Source organism: Odocoileus virginianus, chromosome 26 (assembly GCF_023699985.2).
Source record: "Odocoileus virginianus isolate 20LAN1187 ecotype Illinois chromosome 26, Ovbor_1.2, whole genome shotgun sequence".
NCBI classification, from domain to species: Eukaryota; Metazoa; Chordata; class Mammalia; order Artiodactyla; family Cervidae; genus Odocoileus; species Odocoileus virginianus.
Genome location: NC_069699.1, coordinates 6,266,865 through 6,293,597, shown reverse-complemented (window position 1 = coordinate 6,293,597; position 26,733 = coordinate 6,266,865). Strand labels below are relative to the sequence as shown.

Sequence of the window (26,733 nt, the reverse complement as noted above, 5' to 3'; positions counted from 1 at the left end):
ACTATCTTGTTCAGTTTTAAAACTAGGACAGTGCCTGGCAAGACGTAGGCTCTCTACAAGTATTTGGAAATTGCATTAAAAGTTGAAGTGAAAAAGAAAACAAAACATAAAAATTTTCATTATTTACAGAGTCATTAGAAGAGCAATTTTGGAGACTAAACAATACAAAACAGTTAGAACAAATTTCCTGTTGTTTTTATTTAAAAATTACATACCCAGTTTTACAGATCCTCCAAAGAGTGAACCTTTATCAAAAGCATCCTTCCAGGTAAATGTCAAGCAGATCTTGATAGAAAGAGAGGGGAAAAAAGAAAATTATGTTACCTTCCTGAATCTCATTAACTATTAAGTCTCTTTCAAAGAAAAATCCACACTGAAGAAAAGGACAAAAGCTTCAATCTGTCTAAAACACTATCTTCTCCAACCAACTCCTTTTCCTTTTTGTGAACCATAAACTTTCCTTCTCTGAAAGTAAAATACTGGCACTAGGATATTTCCAATGTCATTCTCCCTCAGTAATTACACACATATTATCTTCTTCAGAAAACACGGTCTTGCTCATCTTTACAAATACACAATGACCTGAATAGAATAGGCACTTAAGTAGGAGAATTTCCAGAATGAGATAAAATTTTATTTCTTGATTTGGGTGATGGCTAGACATCTATATTCACTTCGTGATGATTCAAGCGATACACCGTTTGTTAACTGTTCTGTGTGTATGTTATACACGAATAAAAAGTTTACTTAATTAAAAACTGCATCTAACTCTAAAATATTCCACAGTGTGAAGGTTAAAAAGAACTTAGCCTCTTTTAAATTATGTATTGCAATCCAATAGAAAACTTTTCAGCTACGGCTGAGAGAAATTTTCAGTACTCCTAAAAGTAACACAAGGAACCCCCATACACACACCCCCTCTCTGTTCATCTACCCGCACTTTCCAGCCCAAACACCAACACACACGTACTTTTTCTCCCGGAGTATTCTAAAGCAAGTCTCACCACATTACGTGACTTGTAAAAACTTTATGCTTAAAGTATTTTGTACAAACTATTTTAAAATTTAGAAATGTCACACAAATTAAAAACTTTTAACGGGTCTCCCAAATATAACTGCAAGAAATCATCACCACTTTCAATATTTATCCTTTAAGAGAAAGACTGACATTCTTACAGTGTAACACCTAACTGTAACAGTATCTTCAAATTTATATGCAAATGCAACTTTGGCAAATAATTTTTAAAGCACATACACTGAAACTAAACACATCCTGAATCATATAGTTTTCTACTTTATTTTGTAAAAACCAAAGGAAAGGACATCACAGATTATCTTGGTCAATACTTCCTACAGATAAAAAATGTAGGAAGAAAAATGCAATCCAATGCACTACATGATCACAGAAGTGACTGAGAGGAACGGCATGAACAGAATTTCCAACAGACACTTCAAAGCAGCACAGATTCATAGAAGGTGGGTTTCAAAGTTTCTCATTTTAAAAGTGTTACAAAAACCTAGAGATAGTGAAGAGACACCATTTATTTTAATAAAATACCATGGATAAGAGGAAATGGGTGATTTACCATTATCACATGTAACTTTAAAACAAATTAAAATTAATGACTTACCTGGTTTTCAGAAAATGGAAATTTGGGTTCAATGGAACAGATCTGGTCATAGTATCTGAAAAAGAGAGCAAATTTGTTTACTTTTGCTTTGTTTCCCTTGACTGAGGAGACATAAAAAGATATTACTAAGACTCAAATCAAACAGTGTATTTTGTTTTCTTCTAGAAGTTTTATGGCTTCAGGTCTTACATCGGAAAGCCTTTAATCCATTTTGAATTTATTTTTGTTCATGGTGTGAGAAGTAGTCCAGTTTTCCCAACACCATTTACTTTAGAAGCTGTCTTTTCCCTATTGTATAGGAGATCAGGCGTACAAATGTCTAATAGAAAATAAATGAGCCACAGATATGGAATGTACAGTGTGGGCAATGTGGTCAATAGTTATGTAATATCTTTGTATGGTGACGAATGGCACCTAAACGTACTGGGATTACTTTGAAATGTACAGAAATACTGAATCACTATGCTGTGTGACAGAAACTAACACAGTGTTGTGGGTCAATTCTACTTCAAAAACAAACACAGAAAAAGAGATCCAATTTTCGGTTACCAGAGGTGGGGACCTGAGGGGAGGAAGAACCGGATGAAGGCAGTCAAAAGGTGCAAACTTAGAGTCAAAAGGTAACTAAGTACTGATACCAGGGCTGTCAAACACAATATGATACATATAATTAACATTGCTTTGTATTATATATGAAAGTTGTTAAGAGAGTAAATCTTAAGTGTTCTCACCACAAGGAAAAAGATTTCTTTTCTACATCTTTCATCTTTAACTTTGTGTCTATAAAAGATGGGTATTCACTAAACTGACAGTACTCACCAGTTCATGACTTACATCACATCCTTATGCTGTACTACACCTTAAACTTATACAGAGCTAAGTGTCAAAGGAACGATAAAAAACAATTGACCAATGTAAAAACCAGTCAAAACCTAAAATTACCAAAGCTAAATATTACACACATTTATATGAATACAACTGGTTTAAGAGTATACTTAAAATTATGCATGCTTACTTTGAGTGGCCCACAAATTATAGATTTCAATCAGCCGTTTTAAAATTAATCAACATAGTGTAAACCTGTAGCTAAAATGCATGCAATGAAAAAACTGTTAACAAAAAACTCTTAGCACCAAAGAAAAATATTTGTCTACTATCATTGGCTAAAAGCAAACTAACCTCTGCCTCGGTAACCAATGCATTTCTTAAAATACTATTTCTTATTAAGGTACACTGGACAAATTAACACCTCTGGTAAACTACTGATTAAAAACAGGTTTCCCAGCTTTCAAATGTGATTTCAGTATGTCCATTTCCACCAGTGCTACACAGTTGTCAAAGTTTCCCCTCTCCCCTGAAAGCAGACTAACCACAAGTTCCCCAACCAGTCACCCTGTCTCTTCTTTCTCATTCTCTTCAATCTGTTCTCCATACAGCAGCCAGAATGACCATGAAATGTGATGCAGCCCTCCTCTATCACGCTGACCTTTGAGCGAGCAAGGTGGGGGTTAGGGGGTGTCCAAGGACAAGCTTTCTAACTGGCCTCTAATCTTTCTTCCTCCCCTTATCACCTCCCTGCCCATCCCCTCCCACAAGTCATCAGGGCTAATTCCAATTGTTATTTCTGAAGCCTAGTTTTCCGGAGGGGTGGGCACAACAGGACAAATCAGAGGTCAAGTTTATGGCTGCCATGGCTACAAGTTTGGTTACAAACAGGAAGAACAGAACAATAAATACACACACTGAAAATAATGGGAGTCAGGTTTCTAACTATCTTGGAAAAAAAAGAGTTACAAATATGGGATGGTGGACAGCTAGAAGAACTGGCTTTGGACTGGAACTGGAGGTATCAGTGTGAACTCATTTTTAACACAGTGTAATAGAGATACAAAAAGTGGTATAAATGTGCATGCGTATTTCCTAAATGTATATGCTGAGAGGTTCTAGCAATAATAATACTAAATAGCAAAAAGCACACCTAGAGTCCAGATAAATAATGCTCTGCATTAAATGGAGCCAGTGTTGGGACTTCCCTGGTGGGCCAGTGGTTAGGACTCTGCATGAAACTGCAGGGGGCACAGGTTCCATCCCTGGTCCAGGAACTAAGATCCCATAAGCTGTGTGGTATAGCCACTAAATAAATGAATTAATTAATAATAAACAAACAGAGTCAGTGCTCCTTAGAGAAATGACGGACCCCACAGCTGACAATGTGAAAATTCAAGTCAAGCCTAAACATCCAGCTATCCCAGAAAGTTAAGGAAGTACTTAAAACATGAGGAGGAAATGTCAAAAGTATACAGGAACTAGCTGAAAGCAGCTCCCACTAGCCAAGTCCAGAATAATTCAAATAAATAGCAAGTCATAATCCACTGAGGAAAGTAAGATCATTCTAAAGTAAACAAAACAAACAAGCTAACAGGGAAAACTCTACCCTAATATACGATGCCAACTAATGAATATAGAAGAAACAATGAAGTGAGGGAAGTCACAATGTGGCCCCTTTCATAATATAGTATCTGATTCAGGTAAAATCATTAACGGAAGCTATAACATAAGTTTGATGGAATGAGGATATTACAGAATCTCAAAGTATCTCCCCACAAAATACTTACTATTTAGTATAACTTATTAACTGTAAGGTCAAAAACTTTGGCAGAAACCATCTTAACAAACTGACAGACATCAAATATTACCAGCAATGGGACAAATCAACCTCATGCTTTTCTTAATGTGCATTAAAAAGAACACAGCATTCACTTGGGTTGGTACTACAGCCCCAAGATGCATAAAATCCAAGAAAATAGAGGCAAGCCCTTTTACTAAGGGACATTCTACAAAGTAAGCAGCCTGTACCTACACTTCAAAACTGCCAAAGTCTTGAAAAACCGATGAACTGTTCCAGATTGAAGGAGACTAAAAAGGCAATTAAATGCAATGCAAGATCTCGGATTAGATACTGGACCTGTAAACATTAATGGGAAAGTCAGCAAAATTTGAATGAGTAGAACAGATTAAATGGTAATATTTAGTCAATGTCAATTTCCTGACTTTGAAAGCTGTACTGTGGTTATGTAGGAGAGTATTCTTGGATGTCCACTATACTTATAATTCCATCCAAAAATTGTGATATCATTCATTACCCAATTTTCCAGCCTCAACTAATATTCACTACACACTGTAGGCATTAAGATTCTGTGCTCTCTCCTGGCTCAGGGCATTCACCCATTTTTTTCTCCTTCACCCAGAAACTTTCCCACCAAAATTTCCCATTTTTCTTGTCCTCATTCATTTACTTTTTTTTTTACTTTTTTTTTTAATGTATGTACTGATTTTTTTTCCCCAATTATTTTTATTAGTTGGAGGCTAATTACTTTACAATATTGTAGTGGTTTTTGTCATACATTGACATGAATCAGCCATGGATTTACATGTGTTCCCCATCCTGATCCCCCCTCCCACCTCCCTCTCCGCCTGATCCCTCTGGGTCATCCCAGTGCACCAGCCCTGAGCATTTGTCTCATGCATCCAACCTGGACTGGCGATCTGTTTCACACTTGGTAATATACATGTTTTGATGCTGTTCTCTCAGATCATCCCACCCTCGCCTTCTCCCATAGAGTCCAAAAGTCTGTTCTATACATTTGTGTCTCTTTTTCTGTCTTGCATATAGGGTTATCGTTACCATCTTTCTAAATTCCATATACATGCATTAGTACACTGTATTGGTGTTTATCTCTCTGGCTTACTTCACTCTGTATAATGGGCTCCAGTTTCATTCACCTCATTAGAACTGATTCAAATGAATTCTTTTTAATGGCTGAGTAATATTCCATGGTGTATATGTACCACAGCTTTCTTATCCCTTTGTCTGCTGATGGGCATCTAGGTTGCTTCCATATCCTGGCTATTGCAAACAGTGCTCCAATGAACATTGGGGTGCAACGTGTCTCTTTCAGATTTGGTTTCCTCAGTGTGTATGCCCAGGAGTGGGATTGCTGGGTCATATTCGTTTACTCTTTCAACAAAGACATACTAATGGTTTGCATGCATGCTAAGTCGCTTGAGTCATGTCCAACTCTTTGCAACGCTAAGGACGCTAACCTGCCAGACTCCTCTGTCCGTGAGATTTCCCAGGCAAGAATCCTTGAGTGGATTGCCATGCCCTCCTCTAGGGGATCTTCCCAACCCAGGGACCAAACCCGAATCTCTTATGACACCTGTATTGGCAAGCGGGTTCTTTACCACTAGCATTACCTGGGAAGCCCATACTAACAGTATGCTATGCAACAAACACTGTTCTACAACCTAGGAATTCAGCAGTATATAAACGTTAAAAAATCTGCACGCTTGTCAAGCTTACTTTTAGAGGTGGAGGCAAAACAAGATTAAGTAAAAATGCAGAATAGGAGATAGTGCTAAATGCAATGGGAAATATAGAGGTGAGAGGGATAAGGTCATGTGTATGGGGTGATGTGAAAAGGCATAGTTTTTTTTGTTTTTTTTTAATAACATGGTCATTGGACTACATGAAAGTAAAACAAACAAAAAAAAATTTAATGTCATGTATAATAGAGAGAGCATGAAGGAAGTGATGGGATGTGTGGAAAAGCATCACCAGTCAAGGGGAGAACAAGTGCCAGGAATCCGAGACAAATGTATGCCTGAAAATACCTCTGCACAATAAGGAGGATGTGGCTGGAGAGCAAGCATAGCAGAAAACAGCAGGAGATGAAATCAAGGAAGTAAAGATGCCTCAAGTGCAATCTGTGAGACTTGCGGCTTCCAGTACTGAGCAAGAGGAGGAAGCACCAAAGGGTCTGGACAAGACTAACACGAGCGAAACTATTTTCAGAGTCACCTCGGATGCTCTGCAGAAAACTGACTCACAGGTGTGCAAAGGGCAGAAGTCCAGAGAAGTCAGAAAGCTACTACACGGATCCAGTCAGGAGGTGATGCACGGCGGTGGCACAAGGTACAGCAGCAGGCAATATTATGCCTTTTCTAAATGCCTCTCCATTTACAATCTCTTAGGCCCCTGATTTTCCCTTCACAACTTACCACAGTCAGTCATGTATTAGCTGGTTCTAAACTCCCTGAGAGCAGGAACTGGGTCTTATATGCTAAGCTTCACTGCTAGCTCCAAACAAACGAATCAGCAAAATGCAAAGTTTTTAAAAAGCAGCTTTTTTATCTCAGAAAAGTAAAAGCTGAGATTCTGTTTTGAGAACAAATAGGAACTACTAAAGAAAGTGTCCATAAAGAGAGACAAGCAAGTACAGAGACTCTGAGGCCACAGAGCCCCTAAAGGCGAGCCAGCATGGCAAGGGGGTCACAGGGCTCCAGAGCCGGGACTCCCACACTTGGTCTCTGGGCTTCCCAGGTGGCTCAGTGGTGAGGAATCTACCTGCCAGTGCAGGGGACGTGGGTTCCATCCCTGGGGCGGGAAGATCCCCTGGAGGAGGAAATGGCAACCCTCTCTGGTATTCTTGCCTGGAGAATTCCACAGAGGAATGTGGCGGGCTACAGTCCACGGGGTTGCAAAGAGTTGGACATGACTGAGCACATCCTAGGCCTTGCCAGAAAAAGGCAAAAATCAAGGATAACATGCAAGTACCTCTTATAGCCTAACAAAAGAGAAAACATCTGCCCTACCCTGCACCCTTCTTACCTCAGATGATGGGAACTCTAGGGACAGTTATCTAACTACCATCAGCTGAAGTTCTTTGAAGGAAGATTATTCAGTCAGGAGGTGAGAAGCCCAAGAGGCAGAGGTGGGCGGTGGTCAATGCAGTCAGTTTCGCTCTCTGCCCCAGTGACACTCAAATTCCGGCACGCCTTGCTCCCTTGCCAGAGAGTCCAGCCATCTCAACCTGGACAGCTGGCAAGAGATAAGGCAACTTGCTGAGTCACCAGTTCCTGGTTCAAGATTATATCGTTCACTGCCAAGTCACTGGCAAGCAGAACACCCAATGTGTAGTGACACCTAAGCAAGTCCTGAGCAGCAGTGAGGCCTGGCTACTGGCCAGTGAGGCAGACACAGAAAATAAAAGGGAAGATGGGGCAGAGGGAAGCACCCTAGCCAGCTCTCCAAGGCTCCCAGCGCCAACCCGCTGGAGAGTGCCCCAGACCATACAGAAACAGGCAGCTGGACAGGCCTTCGTTTGCTGACCTCTGCTCTAAACCAGAAGGAAGTAGATGAAAATACTAGCTCTGCAAATGGATCAAGGAAAAAAGAAAGGCTATACAGAACGTACCAAATTTTTTAATATCTATCCTATTTACTCCAAAGCTTTTGGGGTTAACTCTCAAAATTTGACTTGTGTGGGTAACAGTATATTTATATCCTACATTTAAATGTCTAAAAGCTACGTGATGCAATTCTCAAAATAAAGTGTCTTAGGATAGGTTGGCTTCCTTTGTGATTGAGATGGTAAAGAATCTGCCTGCAATACAGGAGACCCAGGTTCGATCCTTGGGTCAGGAAGATCCCCGGGAGAAGGAAATGACAATCCACTCCAGTTTTCCTGTTTAGAGAATTCACGGACAGAGAAGCCTGGCGAGATACAGTCCATGGTGTCGCAAAGAGTGACATGACTCTGACACAAACCAGGAACTGGTGACTCAGAAAGTTGCCTTATCTCCTGCCAGCTGTCCAGGTTGAGATGGCTGGACTCTCTGGCAAGGGAGGAAGGGCTTCCCTAGCGGCTCAGCTGATAAAGAATCCACCTGTAATGCAGAGACCTGGGTTCAATCCCTGGGTTGGGGAGATCCCCTGGAGATCTACCCACTTCAGTATTCTGGCCTGGAGAATTCCATGGACTGTATAGTCCATGGGGTCAAAGAGTCGGACATGACTGAGCAACTTTCACTTTAGGATTAGGTTAGGTAACATGAAATATAAGTATGAAAAACTGAAACATAAGTACAGTACTCACTGGAAATCATTAATACCTGATTTCATAGTATGGAGTAAACTACACAAAGAAACTAACTCTTTTCAAAAGAAAGGAGACATTGCTAACCACAGGTTCAGTTCAGTTGCTCAGTCATGTCCGACTCTTTGGACATAGCTTTGACTAGACGGACCTTTGTTGGCAAAGTAATGTCTCTGCTTTCTAATATGCTATCTAGGTTGGTCATAACTTTTCTTCCAAGGTGTAAGTGTCTTTTAATTTCATGGCTGCAGTCACCATCTGCAGTGATTTTGGAGCCCAAAAAAATACAATCTCTGTTTCCATTGTTTCCCCATCTATTTGCCATGAAGTGATGGGACTGAATGCCATGATCTTAGTTTTCTGAATGTTGAGTTTCAAGCCAACTTTTTCACTCTCCCTGTTCATTTTCATCAAGAGGCTCTAAAGTTTTTCTTCACTTTCTGCCATAAGGGTGGTGTCATGTGCATATCTGAGGTTACTGATTTCTCCCAGCAATCTTGATTCCAGCTTGTGCTTCATTCAGTTGAGCATTTCTCATGATGTAAAAGTTAAATGATGTATAAGTTAAATAAGCAGGGTGACAATATACAGCCTTGATGTATTCCCTTCCCTATTTGGAACCAGTCTGTTGTTCCATGTCCAGTTCTAACTGTTGCTTCTTGACCTGTATACAGATTTCTCAGGAGGCAGGTAACGTGACCTGGTATTCCCATCTCTTGAAGAATTTTCCAGAGTTTGTTGTGCTCCACACAAAGATTTTGGTGTAGTCAATAATGCAGAAGTACATATTTTTTTGGAATTCCTTTGCTTCTTCTATGATCCAATGGATGTTGGCAATTTGATCTCTGGTTCCTCTGCCTTTTCTAAATTCAACTTGAACGTCTGGAAGTTCTCAGTTCACGTATTGTTGGAGCCTCGCTTGGAGAATTTTGAGTGTTACTTTGCTAGCGTGTGAGATGAGTGCAAATGTGTGTTAGTCTGAGCATTATTTGGCACTGCCTTTCTTTGGGATTGGAATGAAAACTGACCTTTTCCAGTCCTGTGGCCACTGCTGAGTTTTCCAAATTTGCTGGCATATTGAGTGCAGCACTTTGACAGCATCATCTTTGAGGATATGAAATCACCCAGCCTATAAAAACTAACCACGCCACATTTTGCAGCACTTGCTCTCGTCCATGGCCCACACTCTGTCTGTGGAGTGTGTTTCTCTCTGAATCCCAGTGAGTCCATCTCTTACCGATCACTCTGTCTCTCACTGTATTCTCTCAGCTTCATCAGGCACTGACACCAGGCAGTGTGGATTCTGGCTGGGTTCAAGGCCCAGCACACGGGTTCCAGTCCCGGCCTGAAACAAACAGTTCCAGACAGACAGCAAACGTTGGAAAAACAGGAGCTATGGATTCTTATTTTGCAAACATGCAGAAGTGTTTTTATATTCTCCAGGACTTTAAAAACTCAATGGCTTAGAGCAAATATCTAAGAACTTTTTAAATCTCATGGGGGAAAAAATAGCAAACAAATATATTTCTTTTAATATACCAAAGATAAAACAAATTTCCATTCAGTTTAGTTCAGTTGCTCAGTCGTGTCTGACTCTTTGCGACCCCATTGACTGCAGCACACCAGGCCTCCCCGTCCATCACCAACTTCTGGAGTTTACTCAAACTCATGTCCATTGAGTCAGTGATGCCATCCAACCATCTCATCTGTTATTCCCCTTCTCCTCCTGCCTTCAATCTTTGCCAGCATCAGGGTCTTTTCCAATGAGTCAGCTCTTCGCATCAGGTGGCCAAAGTATTGGAGTTTCAGCTTCAACATCAGTCCTTCCAATGAACACCCAGGACTGATCTCCTTTAGGATGGACTGGTTGAATCTCCTTGCAGGCCAAGGGACCCTCAAGAGTCTTCTCCAAAATCTCTAATTAAAAAAAAATTTTTAGGGGGATGGTATGGAGACCAAGAACAACCAATCCACATTAGGAAAGTGATACTGCAACACAAACTCACATAAGCCATCCAGTTCCAGTCAGTACTAGGGCTGGTCAACTCCAAGCCCACCAACCAAAGATACAGAAGACCAGAGAGCTGGGCCAGATATTGATGAGAGTCAGTAGATGCCTCCTGCACCTGATTTTCACACTTTCTTCTTTGCCCAATCTATCTCATGAAGAATCACTCACAGAGGCAAAGCTGCAGTAGAGTATGGCAGCAAATTCCCTCTAGGATTACAAAGAATGAAGACCTGACAAGTCCTGACAAGCCATTTTATTTATCAAACAAAGATTTTAACTCTTCCTGTTAAATCTGTTTATTCATTTATGTAGAATAAATAAAATTAACTCAGCCAAACTAAGGTCTGGCAACTACAGGTACTCCTTGAGATCAAAGGTCAAGTATTAATTATCTTTATATCCACCATACTCTTTTGATTAACAAACTGTAGCAATGTCATTAGGGCTAATATTATCTCAATATCTTCACCACCAATCAGAATGTAAGCAACAGCTGAGAAGTAAATGGAACAGCAATATTTTCTTTCTTGATTTATAAAACACTAGTGCTTGGGAAAATTTCCAGAAATTATGAAACTAGTTCCATCAACTTTATTTTACAAAGAAAAAGACAGTACCATAAGGCAGCAAACTAAATATTCACCAACAAAAAAGTGACATACAAATTTAGAAATTTTACAAAATCTATATTAAAGACTCATGTTAAAGAAAACTAAAATCACAAATTATTTTTAAAATCTCAACAAGAATACTACATACCAAATACCAAAACCAGTTGGATGCAACTGAAAGCAAATTCAGAGAAAACATAGTCCTAAAATAAATGTATTAGAAAAACAAAAAAAGATGAGAAGCTAATCATTCTGTACAAAAAGAGGAAAAAGAAACAAGTGAATGACAGCAGAAAACCAAAAAATTAAGCAGACTTGGTTTTTTAAAAAAAAAAGATGGCTCTGAACTTTCAAGAGATCTGGTTGGGGGGTTGGGCGTAATCATATGCAACATCAGAAATAAGAAAAAAATTGTAACAACAGATTTTGAGAATAAAACACTTTCCGAGATTTCGTTACTCGTTAAAAACTCTTGAGCTTCCACTGCAGTGGGTGAGGGTTGATCCCAATATGGGGAACTAAGATCCCACGTGACAGGAGGCAAAGCCAAAAAAAAAAAAATTGCAAGGAGTTTTGTGTGACAAAATATACCATAAACATAAGAGACAAAAAACAGATTTAAAGATGATATTTGTACTATAAATAACAGAAAAAAGGATAAATTGCCAGAAAAGGTACAGAACTCTTAAAAATCAGTAAGGAAAACACAATGTAGAAAAGAGGCAAAAAAAAAAAAAAAGGCCATGCAATTTACAGAAAAAGAAAGTGGCCAGCCAGCAAACAAAAAATGCTGGACCTCAGAGATATCAAGGCAATGCAACCTAAAACTGGGTACCATCTCGCACCCATCAATTCGGCAAAAAGGAACTTATTGAAATTATTAATCAGTGAGTATGAGGATGTGGAGGAAAAAAAATTACTTGCCAAAGAGAATGCAAACTAATATAAAAACAGAAGAAAGCTGAAAATGCAAATACCCTATTTGTTAAACAAAGAGATCTGAATAAACCTTCTTCTCTGTTTCCTCTCTCAAACTTCCACTGGAAAGACAATAAAAATTAAAAAGATATAACTGCCCTAGGACAAAAAGAATGGGAAAGAGCACAACAGCATACAAGAAGTTCCAATGAAAGTTTCTAAAAGGTGAAAGAAAAGTGAATAAATAAAGCAGAAAAAGGTGAAAATCTAACTGACTAGAGAGAAAGCAGGCAAACTGCGCAAAGAAGCCAGACAGGAAACTTGAGGGGACTTCCCTGGTGGTCCAGTGGTTAAGACTTTGCCTCCACTGCAGGGGATGTGGGTTCCATTCCTGGTCATTTGAAGATCTTTGGAAGAAATTTTGGGGCTCCCAGATCCTCCACTATGAGGACAGGCTCACCCTCAGGAAAATGTTCAGGACAGCAAGCACAGCTCAGGTGGGCAATGAGCACAGCTGAGTGGGGACAAAGGGAACTGAGAGCCTATTGAAAGTGAAGTCAAAGAGTTAGTTTCTCAGAAATGTCTAACTCTGAGATTCTCTGCCTATGGGATTCTCCAGGCAAAAATACTGGAGTGGGTTGCCATTCCCTTCTCCAGGGGATCTTCCTGACCACAGACTGAACCCAGGTCTCCCATGTTGCAGGCAGAGTCTTTACCAGCTAAGCCTACTGACGGTGCTGATCACCCACATCATGACCTCTCCCTCCTAAGGAAATCACGCATTTTAGCTGGGTATATGCATGCCCTTAATAAAAATTCCTTTACCTCTCCTACCCTTCTGAGATGTGGACATACATAATGGCTAATAACATGAGCAGGGTGTTGTGGGGCTGTTTTCAGGTAACATCCTAAAGGCTGAGCCTTCTACCTCTCCTCTCCCTCCATCCATTCTGTCTAAAAGTTGAGTTTAACTGCTATCTGGACCCTGGGAACGAGGACTCTAGCTTTTACAGAAAAGATAGCTGAAAGGAGCCTGAGCCTGATGAATTTCACAGCGCCATCCCTTTGCTGTGCTATACTTAGTCGTTCAGTTGTGTCCGACTCTTTGTGACCCCATGGACTGTAGCCTGCCAGGGGATTCTCCACACAAGAATACTGGAGTAGGCTGCCATGCCCTCCTCCGCGGGATCTTCCCAACCCAGGAATCAAAACCAAGCCTCCTGCACTGCAGGCGGATTCTGTACTGTCTGAGCCACCAGGGGAGCCCATGAATACTGGAGTGGGCAGCCGATCCCTTCTCCAGGGGATCTTCCCGACCCAGGAATCAAACCGGGGTCTCCTGCATTGCTGAGCTACCCGGGAAGCCCATACCATCCCTAAGCTATCTAAACTACCCCTCTACCAACTTTTTACAGAAGACTAAAATCATAACTTAACTCACTGATAATCTGAGATCTCCCACATACAGCTGAATTCAACCCTCATACAGCAACACAGATGCTATTAAAGCTACAATAGGCTGATACAGAAAACTCCATACATGAATGCTGCCCACCCTCCATTTTTTCAATCAAATTTCAGAAAGCTGACAACCAGGCTTTTTCATGGAAGGAGACTGTAAGCTTTCTCTACAAAGAAATTAATCACCACAAAAGACTGGTATAAGCTGGTTATCTGGAGCTTCCCTGCCCAAAAAACCATCCCATCTGATCACCTAGTGTAAGATTCAATACTTACTGAGGCTCTCCTAACCAATTTGTACTTAAAGTCACTTTACAAAGGATAACATTCACTTTTAATATTACAACCCATAAACGTGTATTTTAGGAAATTTTAAGAGTTCGTCTAAAAACAAAAAAGCAAGTCCATCACTGGACCTACATATGTAGAGCTGTGTGCCAGTACTTACCAAGCTAGTTTCTATTCTTTAGGAATTAATTTAAATCTTCTTTTTCAAAAAGTTTATTAAGTTAAAATATGTAAATTCATGTTCAGTTTATACAATTACAGAAATATAACTATTAAAAGTAAAATATTCTGCGTAATTGAATGAACCCCCCATTAACAGGAGGCATACCAAAGATACTTTTGTACACACCTCCATTATAAAATGTAATACACTGTACTACTATCAGCTTACCCTAACTTCAAAGGCAAGAATCTGCTAATGTGAGGATAATGCAGAGATGCCTAAAGAAACCGTTTCAAAGAAACTATCTCTCAAAGAGCCCTAAAACCTAGGAACACTTCTCACATTTAAGCCTGGGAAACTACTAAAATAATGAACAAATGAAAAATGTTTTAAACTTTTTTAATACTAACACTACTCACATTACCGATATTCATTATTCTTCCAAGTCTCAAGCCTCCACTGCTCCTTAAGTGTTGAGACCAAACCTAATGTACTCTTGTTTTCATTATACCATAACCCATGCTTTTTTAATACTACTAGTGAAAAATCCTCACTGAACGCTACTCAGGTCTACGTAAGAACTGCTTTGGAAATAATTTTAAGTACGTTAATTCTAAAGAATGTCTAAGTATTCATAGGTTAACTTTTTAAAAAGCTTAAAGTAAGTATCCACCTAATGATCTTCGAAACCCAAGTCGTATTTTTAAAATTTACACCAAGGGGTCGTAATCTAAGTGATCTATTCAGCACCCTCCTTCTGGAAAACTGATTCCATACTAATACTACTTTAATCCATGCTGCACGGGAAAGTTAAACCAGCAGAGTGACTCAGAGGAGGGCAATTAGGCCATTTCTCACCACTGCACATGGGCACAGGCCAATCCAATCAGAGGCTTCCATGGACTTTTGCCAGGGCGCAGGAGAAAAGCACTCTTGTGTTAAGATCCTGACTGTTAAGACCACTGTAATTACAGGAGAGCCAGTGGCCACCTCTCCCGATTACAGGAACAAAGCTCTCCTACAATGGAAACATCCTGGAGGCAGAATCATCTCCAGAAATGCCTAACGCTAAAGAAGCAATATTCATTGCCTTTTCAGTTACTGAGTTTAACCTGAGCAGCTCCTACTTGTGTCCTAATATAACTGTTTTTCCTATGAAACGAGACTACGTTAGACACAGGAAATGTGATTAAAAAGGTGGGCGAAAGAAGTTTTAACTATAGAGTGCTATAAAAATGTCCTGCCATCCTAACTGGAAAGTACTACAGAAGAAACTCTCATTAAATACATCCTGAGTTCAATAAACATTTACTAAGACAACAAATTTACTCCATTATGTACATACCTGTTTGTAAACAAACTGATTAAAAGCAACCTATCTGGAACATTCTGTCACTCAAGTTTAATTTTAAATAATGGCAGCTCCTAAACCAATGGAATTCTCCACCTGTCTGTCGTTAGGTTGCGATGAACTTAGGAAGACGGCTCATTTCAAAGTGGACCGTATGGAGTAAGTACTAAACATGAGTTCCAGGACCCCAATTCTGCCACTTCCCTCAAGCAATTACTACTATGAAATCCCAACCTGGCCAACAAAGTTTTGCGGTGATGCAAAAATTGAAGAAGGGAGGAGTCTCACAGACTGCCCCCCCTCTCAAAAAAAAAAAAAAAAGTGAAGAAAACTAGTTCTGGGTAAATGAGGTAAGAGATCGAATACGTGGTGGGCCGTTCCTACCAGGTGGCCGGTCGACCGGGCCCCGGAGGACGGCGGCGGGCAGCCAGGGGAAGCGGGTAGGGTCACCGGGGCCTGCAGCAGGAAGGAATGCAGGCCACACCTACGCGCTGGGCCAAGCCGGGGTGGGGCGGCCGGCCCGGCCGTGGGTGTGAAGGAGTCAGGAAGGGCGAAGGAAGCAAGGCAAGCGGCAGGCCGCCGCCAGCCTCCCCCACCCGGCCCCAGGCCCACCTCAGCAGCGTCTCGAGCGCGCCCTCGTGCTTGTCCAGCGGGCGGCCGAGCGCGGCGCGCCGCAGCTTGCTGAGCTCCTCCGCCGCGCGGCAGTACTGGGCCTGCTCCTCCCCGCCGCTCGGGTACGTCTGCTGGATGAACTTCACCAGCGGCTTGGCCAGGTCCACCTCTGAGGTCTTTTTCAGCTGTACTGAGATGAACGCCGCCATGGCGAGCGCCTCGGCCGCCCTTCGGGCCAAAGACACCACGGGACGGCGACGAGGGCCGAGGCGCGCGGAGTACCGAGCCGGCGGACGGGCGGACTGAGGGGCTGACGGACGTGCGCTCCGCTTGCGCTTCGGGTCCGGCCACTTCCGGGAGCTCCGGCGCAGGCGCACTCGGCGCGCCGCCCGGGGTCACGTGAGGGAGTCGAGGAGCCGGCGCTGCTCACCTGGGCCCCATTCATCCTGGGCTAAACCTTGAGGTGCTAGCCAGCTCCACTCTGTGGAATTTTCTCTTTCCTTCTACTGCTTCGGCAGTTGGGCTGAGCACTTGCGTAAAAATAACTTCCTGCCCTTGAACAATGTCCCAGGGAAGTACTCCTGTCACTGGCACTGGCGCGAGTTAGCGGCCTCCTGCCCAAGACTTGGCTGCTTCAGGGTTATTGTGACCTATGGTGATTGATTCGGCGGGGTGCTGTGCACACATGCTGTGTTCACAGTGAGTCGAACACACCAGGCCCTTGCTCTTGTGCAGCTTACTGTCAGGTATGGACACAGATGCTAAGGTGGACCAAAAAGAGTATCTTGGGGGTCTTCCCAGGTGGCGCTAGTGGCAAAGAATCACCTGCCAATGCGAAACATATCTTGGTACAAAAAGCAGGGTGCTTGGGATGTAGGGTATGAGGGTCCCTCCAACGAAGCTAGTTTAAATAATTACAATTATTAAATAGAGACAGCTTTTCGGAGGAAGTGAACTTTTTTTTTATCCTATTCCCCTTGTGTTTATTTTTTTTTCTTTCTTTTTTTTTTTTTTTTATTAGTTGGAGGCTAATTACTTTACAAGGAAGTGAACTTTAAAAGACCTGCAGTTTGAGGGACTTGCCTGGTGGGCCAGTGGTTAAGACTGCATGCTTCCACTGCAGAGGGCTCAGGTTGGATGGAAGATGCCAAGCCAAGTGGCAAAAAAAGTTACTAATAGTTACATAAAGTACATTAAAAAAAAATAAAATAAAAGGCCTGTAGTTTGATAAGATGCTTGACCTTAAGAGAAAGGAAGAGAAGAAGAGAAAGCAGTGGCTGGGGAGAGTCTCCCAGACCAAGGGGCAAAGGCCCTAGAAGGCAAGCACTTTCACTTCCCATGTTCAGGGAGTGGAAGCAGCCTGGCAAAAATTTTAAAAAGCAAGTAGAGATTGGATGAAATTAAATTGGAAGAGTAAGGCATCAAATCTTTCAGAACACTGTAAGCCAAGTTGAAGAGTTGGTAATGTAGCATAAATAGAAAAGAAGCTATAAATAGCATTTAAGCAATGGTGACATGATACCCTTAATGTTTAAAAGACCACCCTGTGCATCAACCTTGGTGTCATATGAAGTCTACAATATCATCATCTGTTATCTAGTCCAGTCAAAAATGTTTAACTTGACTCTTGTCAGTTGTTTGCATCTAACACAATTTATGAGAAATGCAGGGCATAAAAGAGCAAATTAAATGATACCATACAAAGTAACCAAGCAAATCCGGACGGTGGAACACTGTGCAGAAAAACTGGTCCCATCTCTTTAAAAATTTAGAGTTGAGGGGGAAAAGCTCCTGCTCTATAAAAAGAAATTTGAGGGACATGGAGTCTGGATTGAATCCCAATTTGAACAGACTACCTTTGAAATGCCTTCTCAGGACAACTGAAGAAATTTGAATATAGATGGGCTGAATGTGAAATGGAACCAAAGCGCCATGGAAAGGTGGAGTTCGTTAACTGAAAGGCAAGTCACAAAACAATATGTATGTTACAGTATCTCATTTTGATTACAAAATGCACATATGTATATTTACCGAGTGTGAGAACAGACCAAGAAGGATTTCACCTAAGTTGTTAGTGTTGCCAAAACTTGGCCCATCTCTTCACAGAGAGGGGGGAAGAGTTTTGGGTGAGGTAGAAAGAGTAGCTTTTATTGCTTTGCCTGGCAAAGGGAGCCACAGCGGGTTTCTGCCATCAAGACTGTGTGACCCACTGTGAGGGGGTAGTGAGGAGTTTTATACTAGTCAGGGAGCAGGGTGTGCTCAGTTCATGGACAGTTCTTGGACTAGTTGACGTCAAGGTGAAATTTCAAGCATCATCAGTTCAGTCTAGAGCCCCTGTTCTTATGGTCAGCAGTTTCCATCTGGAGGGGGTCGGCTTCCTGTTACAAAATTTAGGAATATGTGTCAGGCCTTTATCTATATCTTTCAGGAAACTGTGAGTTGAGTGATTCTGCCATGTGGCTGAATTATAGTCTAAATTGTTACCAGTTCCCCAGCCCAGTAGCTGTTCTTTGTTTCTACATCTTCACATTTCCCAATCATTAACTCTTGAGTCAGCCTTTTACTTCAAAAGAAAATGATGCAGGGGCTTGTACACGATTTCATTAGCAGCTGTACTCTTTGGAAGTGAAAATGTATATATATTTTTGTTTATTTTTTATTTCCTTTATTTTTGCCTTTCTTTTTGTGTAATATTTTTAAATTCATTGATTTATATGACTGTGCTGCATCTTAGTTTTGGGATCCTTAGTTGTGGCATGCATAGTTTTAGTTGTGACATGTGGGATCTAGTTCCCTGACCAGGGATCAAACCTGGGTGCCATGCGCTGGAAGCACAGAGTTCCAGTCACTGTTCAGTTCAGTTCAGTTCAGTCACTCAGTCGTGTCCGACTCTTTGCGACCCCATGAGCCACGGCACTCCAGGCCTCCCTGTCCATCACCAACTCCCAGAGTTTACCCAAACTCATGTCCATTGAGTCGGTGATGGTTTCCGACCATTTCATCCTCTGTCATCCCCTTCTCCTCCTGCCCTCAATCTTTGCCAGCATCAGGTCTTTTCAAATGAGTCAGCTCTCCGCATCATGTGGCCAAAGTGTTGGAGTTTCAGCATCAACATCAGTCCTTCCAATGAACACCCAGGACTGATCTCCTTTAGGATGGACTGCTTGGATCTCCTTGCAGTCCAAGGGACTCTCAAGAGTCTTCTCCAACACCACAGTTCAAAAGCATCAATTCTTCGGCGCTCAGCTTTCTTTATAGTCCAACTCTCACATCCATACATGACTACTGGAAAAACCATAGCCTTGACTAGACGGACCTTTGTTGACAAAGTAATGTCTCTGCTTTTTAATATGCTGTCTAGGTTGGCCATAACTTTCCTTCCAAGGAAATTTTCCTTCCAGTCACTGTACCACCAGGGAAGTCCCTTTTTGTGTAAGTTTTACAGCATATATACTGCTTTTGTTATGGAAATTTGGCCACAGTTTCTTTAATTTTTTAAAGTTTATTTCAGTTAAAATGTTCCAGGTTAAAATAAAATAGCCATGTAGAGAATGCATTAGAGGAAGGCACGGTAGAAGCAGGGAGCCAAACCATAAGACCATTTCAGAAATTCAGGCAAGAGATCATGAAAACTGGCATTAGCAGCAGCGAGCCAGGCTCCCAGATTTGGGGCCTGAACCTCTGAGCTGTCAGTGGGATCATTGCCTGATATATTAAAAAACAAAAAACAAATGAGAAATTTCTTGGCAGTCCCTTGGTTAGGACCCTGCTCTTACTGCCTAGGTCCTGGGTTCATTCCCTGGTTGGAGAAGGAAGATCCCAGAAGCCGCATGACATGACCAAAAAGAAAAACAAACGAAAAACTGATGGATAATCCACCGATGGGCTCAGAAGATGGGAAGTGTTTATACCAAGCCTTCAAATGGAGTCCCTAAACTGACAATTGGGTATATGAGATTCAAGCTCCAAGAAGAGGTCTTATTTGGGAATCAACAGCGAGCATACAAATTAATTATAAACCTCTGAGACTAGAAAGGAACACAAAGAAATCGAAATTGATCGGAAGCTATGCTGGGATGTGCTTAGTCGCTCAGTCGTGTCCGACTCTTTGAGAACCCATGGACTGTAGCTTTATACGCTCCTGTGTCATGGGAATTCTCCAGCCAAGAACACTGGAGTGGGTTGCTATGCCCTCCTCCAGGGGATCTCCCCAACCCAGGGATTGAACCCAGGTATCCTGCATTGCAGGTGGATTCTTTACTGTCTGAGCCACCAGGCAAGCCCAGGAAGGAACACAAAAGAAATCAAAATAGATCAGAAGCTTTCAGGAAATATAATACCAGATTATGTTTTTCTTAAGACAGAAATAGAGAATTTTGTACGCTGGCTGACAGGACTGATGCACTGGGAAGAGGATGAAGATTCAGAAGAGCTGAGGATAACCAAAGGAGCCAAGTGCCTGAAAAGAGGAGAGGAAAGTGTGACCAGAGCAGGGATGGTCTAAGAAGACGGATTAACTGTCAGAAAGATGAGGGATGTGTCCTTCGTTGAGGCAGATGGAGGGAAAAAGGAAATGAACATTGGTGCGGTTAAGTGTGGCATTGATCCCCGGGAGATTAAGATGATCTTATCTGACAGAACCTGATCTATCTCCGTATATCTCTCCAACTTCATGTTTGCTTCTTGTTCCTCATTTATTCCTTCCTAGTCACATCGGTCTTAGTTCCTCAAACTCTAAGATCGTTCTTTCCTCATATGACCTGGAACACTTGACCCCTTTCTTCATATGCTGGAAGAAATGTCTCCTCTCCAGCACACCATCTAAAGTAGAACCCCCACCTCTTGTTAAGGTCCAACTCAGCCATTGTTTATTTGCTTCATAACACTTACCTCATAGCAAATATTTTGTTCCTTGATTTAATTTTTTCTGACTATTATATAAGCTCTTTAAGGGCAAAAAATTTTTGTGTTTGTTTGTGTACTATTAATCTCCAGCTCTTAGCACTTCGTAGGCAACTCAGTGAATATTTTTGAATGAGTGAATGAGTTTCACTGCTTGCAAAAAAGAAAGAAAAAGTCAACTATCAAAATAACACACTTTCCATGGACCTCCCTTCAGTGTTTGGGACTTCATCTTCCAATGCAAGGGGTTCAAGTTTGATCCCTGATCTGGGAACTAAGATTCTCACATGCCTCTTGGCCAAAGAACCAGAACATAAAACAGAAACAGTATTTTAACAAATTCAATGAAGACTTAGAAAATGGCCCATATTAAACACACACACACACACGTACACACTTTCCCCTCAATAGCTTGTACCCTCATTTATTAGGCCTTAGGCCAGTGGCCAAAGAAGGAGGGTATATAAGGATAAGCCAGCTCAGGGTCTAATAATAAGCAATTTCAAAACTCTCAGCATCTTAACATAATAAGCATTTGTTCCTTGCTCATGTGGAGTCTTCTGTGGGACCAGCAACTCTCCAGGGCAGATAGTTGTCCTCTAAGCAGTGTCTCTATAGTTCAGACTAGTTTGATCCTTCAGCTCATCCATCTCATCATGAAACTCCAGTTTCAAAAGGGCAGAGGGAACCTGTCACATCAGCAGCTGTTCACTGCCTCAGCCCTTTCACTTCCATTACCTTTCATTGGCTAGAACTCCTCACATGACTCCATCGCACCAGGAGCGATGGTCTTTTGTATGCCCATGAGGGCCCAGAGAATGTTAGGGAGCCCTGGTGATGCTTTCCAAAGATGTTTCACTGCTTCCAGACTCACTGATGATAACATTGATTTTCCATCTGTGTAATGCTAGGTCACTTCAGTCATGTCCGACTCTTGGCCACCCACTGGACTGTAGCCCGCCAGGCTCCTCTGTCCATGGGATTCTCCAGGCAAGAATACTAGAGTGGGTTGCCATGCCCTCATCCAGGGGATCTTCCCAACCCAGGGATCGAACCCGTTGTCTCTAATGTTGCCTGCATTGGCAGGCAGGTTCTTTACCACTAGTGTCACCTGGAAAGCCCTCTGTGTAATGAAACTCCATAAAATTTCTTACAGTGTATCCACAGTGTAACATTTTGGGGAATATTAAATCAATAAATTTTTCCTCCCTGATAATCCCTGGTTCTGGTCTGGCCCGTCATTATCCCTACTGCTGAACTAATGGAAAGCATCCTCTTTGGATACACAGAATCCTGGTGAAAAAAGCTTTGAGTTTCAAAATAGAGTCTTTCAAGTCCATGTTGAAACAACAGCCTGGAAGTAAGTGCTTGTGGTTTTTGGAAGAAGTGGAAGCCTTGTGGAGGAGAAAAGAAGCTTGTAAAAGCCAAGCCCAGAAGACATAAGAAAGAGTTTTTATACTAAATGAGAGAGTAGACAAGACAAGGATTTGATGTAAGCAAAGTCCATGCAATGCAAGAAAGAGAAAGCCCTTTTTGTTGCTGAGAGGAAGGGTCTAAGAAAGTGAAGGACAGAAGGCAAAGGAGGTGTCCTCACTTCCTTACTCAGCACTCTCAGGGTAAACTTAAAAGTGTTGCATGGGGTCACAGGAGGTGACTTAAAGGGAAGGAGGCATGGAGTAGAAATGTTCAAATAGGCTTGCTGAAATGAGTAACATTAAGGATGGAGGGAACTTCCCTGGCAATCTGGAGGTAAAGATTTGTCACTTCCACTTCATGGGGCATGAGTTCAATCCCTGGTCAGGGAACTAAGATCCCACAAGCCCCATGGCATGACCAAATATATATATATGTATATATATATGTATGTATATATATTTTGTTTTCCCCTAAAGCCAAAAAAATTAGTAACTTAAAAGAGCAAACCGACCACACAAGCAGAAACATAATAAAAATAACAACAGAATAAATATAGCACAGAATGATAGGGCAAATTGAGATCAAACCTAATAGTCATGTAATAAATGTAATTGGGTTTAAATCAACATTGAAAGAAAAAACTTTTAGACTGAATCAAAAGGAAAACCCATATGTGATAGATTGTAAAAACTGGCTACAACTTCTCCCTTCGGCTATAACTTTGCAGTGTGATGTTATAGATCATCTCATCAAGAACTGGAGTCTGCTTCTCCATCCTTCTGGAGAAGGAAAAGGCTGCCCACTCCCGTATTCTGGCCTGGAGAATTCCATGGACTGTGTATAGTCCCTGGGGTTGTAAAGAGTCGGACACGACTGAGAGACTTTCACTTCACTTCTCTATCCTTAAGTCTGGGTTGTTATAAATTGCTTCAGCCAATAGAGCATTAGTAATTGGGATGCCAACAGATACTTCCGCCCTCAGACCTTGTCTTTTCTGACGTACTAGAAACTGTGTCCTCCCTGTGTGTAGCTAAGCCGCTGGATTAGGGAAGAATGGCCCAGTCATCCCCCTGCTGCTGCTGCTGCTAAGTCGCTTCAGCCGTGTCCGACTCTGTGCAACCCCATAGACGGCAGCCCACCAGGCTCCCCTGTCTCTGGGATTCTCCAGGCAAGAATACTGGAGTGTGTTGCCATTTCCTTCTCCAATGCATGAAAGTGAAAAGTGAAGAAAAAAGAAAAAAAAAAGTGAAAATGAAGTGACTCAGTCATGTCCGACTCTTAGCAACCCCATGGACTGCAGCCTACCAGGCTCCTCCGTCCATGGGAGTTTCCAGGCAAGAGTACTGGAGTGGGGTGCTATTGCCTTCTCCGAGTCATCCCCCTAGCCCTCACAAGTGGTGTGCTAATCATCAGGTGTGGTGTGCTAAGTCAGTTCAGTTGTGTCTGACTCTGCTACCCCATGGACTGTAACCTGCCAAACTCCTCTGTCCATGGGGTTCTCCAGGCAAGAATACTGAAGTGAGTTACCATTTTCCCCTCCAGGGGATCTTCCCGACCCAGAGGTCAAACCATAGGATTCTCCAGGCAATAGTACTGAAGTCGGTTGCCCTTTCCTCCTCCAGGGGATCTTCCCAACCCAGGGATCTTACCCAAGTCTCTTACATCTCCTGCATTGGCAGTCAGGTTCTTTACAATTAGCGCCATGTAGTAAATTAGGGTATTTTAGATCATTTGGCCACCAGCCAACCCCCAGCTGACGTTAGTTACATGACCAAGCCCATCAGTTTTGCTGAGCCAGCCTAGACAGCAAATGCCCAACCCACAGAACCATGAGCTAAACAAATGACTCTTCTTTTAAGCCCCCAAGTTTCGTTGCAGTTTGTTGTGCAGCAAAAGCTAACTGATACACCAACATGCCACATACAAGCAATACACGTAAAGTGGTTCAGAAAGGATAGATAGACAAAGATACACCAGCCACATGGAAACAATAAGAATGCAGAAGTTCTTATCTTGATATCAGATAATTGAAGCCAAAAAAAAAAACAGATTTAAATATGATTAAGGACACTTCATAATGCTAAAGGATAAAATTGTCCAGAAAAAAAAAAGGTACCTAAAACTACAGTATAGCTTTTTTTTTTTTTTAAAGTGAATATACAATTTATTTAACATTCAAACTTCATTAAGACATGTGCAATATGGCAATTTTACTGGGGGTTTAACCCTACCTAGGATGATTGCTTGCTGGGGCTTAGCAACAGGGTCCAGTTCACACTTAGCACTAATTAAATACTTTATTGAATAAATATAATACCAAACAAAATGCATTCAAATGCTAAAAAAAAATCAATTTTAAAGGCCTTTCTATTCAGGCTAATGACAAACACAATAAAGGCAGATACGCTAGTTTAACATAATTGGCTGATTTTATACAGCACTTATATCTTTTAGTCCACAAGTATATTATTAAATGATAGAGAACATCTAATACAACCATTTCTACAGAACTAGGAAATAAATTTCTAAGAAAGAAAGATTTTACAGACCCCATCTTTTATACCCACCCCAACAGTCTAACTCTAAAGAGGATAAAGCCAATGACTTTCCTCACAAGAGCTCACGACTAATGTCGCTTTGCTATCAAAATCTGTATTTCTGATCCGTTATGAGCATTGAGACAAGATTCAAATATTCCCAAAGAAAGAAGCACAATGCACGTTGTGATCGCCTATTCAGCAACAGCGAGCACTGCATTCAAAACTATCTCATCCCAGGAATTAAATAAGGTCGGCCACATTCATTGGCATTTCCTCCACTGTAGTATTGTAGAAAGTCTCAATGTCACGAAGAATCCTCTTGTCTTCTTCAGTAACAAAGTTTATAGCCACACCTTTCCTCCCAAATCGACCCCCTCTGCCAATTTCGCTCTTTATTCAAACAGTGTGCTGTTTCGCTTATGATTCCACGTCCTAAATTACGTCAACGCCGTTTCTGAGTGCCATCTCGTCATCAACTGCTGCTATCGACTCCTGTGAATATAGTTTTCACGATTGGTAGGTAGATCATAGTTTATAACCAATGACACTTGTTGCACATCAATTCCACGAGCCAACAAGTCAGTAGTGATCAAAACACGGCTTGACCCTGATCGAAATTCCCTCATAATAACATCTCTTTCTTTCTGGTCCATGTCACCATGCAGGGCAGAAACTGTGAAGTCCCTGGCATGCATTTTCTCTGTGAGCCAGTCCACCTTGCGCCTTGTATTGAGAAAAATGACAGCCTGTGTAATTGTCAGTGTCTCGTACAAGTCACAAAGTGTATCCAACTTCCATTCCTCTCTTTCAACATTAATATAAAACTGTTTGATTCCTTCAAGGGTCAATTCTTCCTTTTTCACCAAAATTCGAATTGGATCTCTCATGAATTTTTTGGTCACTTCCAACACATCTGTTGGCATTGTGGCAGAAAGCAACACCACCTGAATACTAGTATTTAATTTTTGGAAAATCTCATAGATTTGATCCTTAAACCCTCGGCTCAGCATTTCATCTGCTTCATCCAAAACGAACATTTTGATCCATTTTGGAGAGAGATATCTTCTGTTTAACATATCAAACACTCTCCCTGGTATTCCAACAACAATATGTGGTGCTTCAGCCTGCAGTTTTTGCATTTCATTTCGAACATTTGTTCCACCAATGCAGGCATGACAAGTTGCTCCCATATAATCTCCAAGTGCCAGAATTACCTTTTGGATCTGTTGAGCCAGTTCTCTGGTGGGGGCCAATACTAGTGCTTGGGTCTCCTTGAACTCAATCTCCAACTGTTGCAGGATGGAAATAGCAAATGTGGCTGTCTTGCCAGTACCTGACTGAGCTTGAGCAATCACATCATACCCTTTAATACATGGAATAATAGCTCTCTGCTGAATAGCTGATGGCTTCTCAAAACCATAAGCATAGATGCCCCGAAGAAGAGACTCCTTTAAGTTCATATCATCAAAGTTATCAACAATCTCATTCCAGTTGCTCTTGATGACACCATCGGGGTCCATTCCCTCTGGGCCGCCATGTTCTCTGTTATAATCCGCGGAGCCACCAGACATGATCCGAAGAACCACTCAGTGCCGGACTGAAAAGCCAGTATAGCTTTTTAATACCTATGTATCAGGAGCCCAAAATATCTATGTATCGAACTAATTTCAATCTCTTGGTCAAACGCTTGAGTAGCTAAGAGAATTAAAAGGAAAAGATACATTTGAAAGCAAGGTAGGTGAGTTAAATCCTCTCTGAATAATATGTAATACTATGTAATGTAAAGTAACCTCATTATAAGAGATGTGGCCTTGAATATTATAGGGCAGATGAAAAAGTATATGTTTTCCACTTTGTGGTTAGGCTGTATTCTCCATAAAAAGTAATATTT

General features: G+C 41.6%; 1 protein-coding gene and 1 pseudogene across 2 annotated transcripts in view; both read right to left on the bottom strand.

Annotated features, from left to right (window-relative positions):
- PDCD6IP (programmed cell death 6 interacting protein) overlaps nucleotides 1–16,325 on the bottom strand; it is a 67,364-nt gene extending 51,039 nt beyond the window's left edge. Inside the window, exons 1-3 of one of the 2 annotated variants that reach the window (XM_020908845.2) lie at nucleotides 15,985–16,325; nucleotides 1,632–1,686; nucleotides 216–285 (exon numbers count right to left, since the gene is read on the bottom strand). In XM_020908845.2, the coding sequence (XP_020764504.1) occupies nucleotides 216–285; nucleotides 1,632–1,686; nucleotides 15,985–16,193 (334 nt within the window). In that variant the 5' untranslated portion in view covers nucleotides 16,194–16,325. The remainder of the gene's footprint in view (nucleotides 1–215; nucleotides 286–1,631; nucleotides 1,687–15,984) is intronic. The other variant, XM_020908846.2, reaches the window with a different exon arrangement.
- Nucleotides 16,326–25,128: 8,803 nt separating this feature from the next.
- LOC110136446 (eukaryotic initiation factor 4A-II pseudogene) lies at nucleotides 25,129–26,445 on the bottom strand (annotated as a pseudogene).
- Between the last annotated feature and the right edge of the window lie 288 nt (nucleotides 26,446–26,733).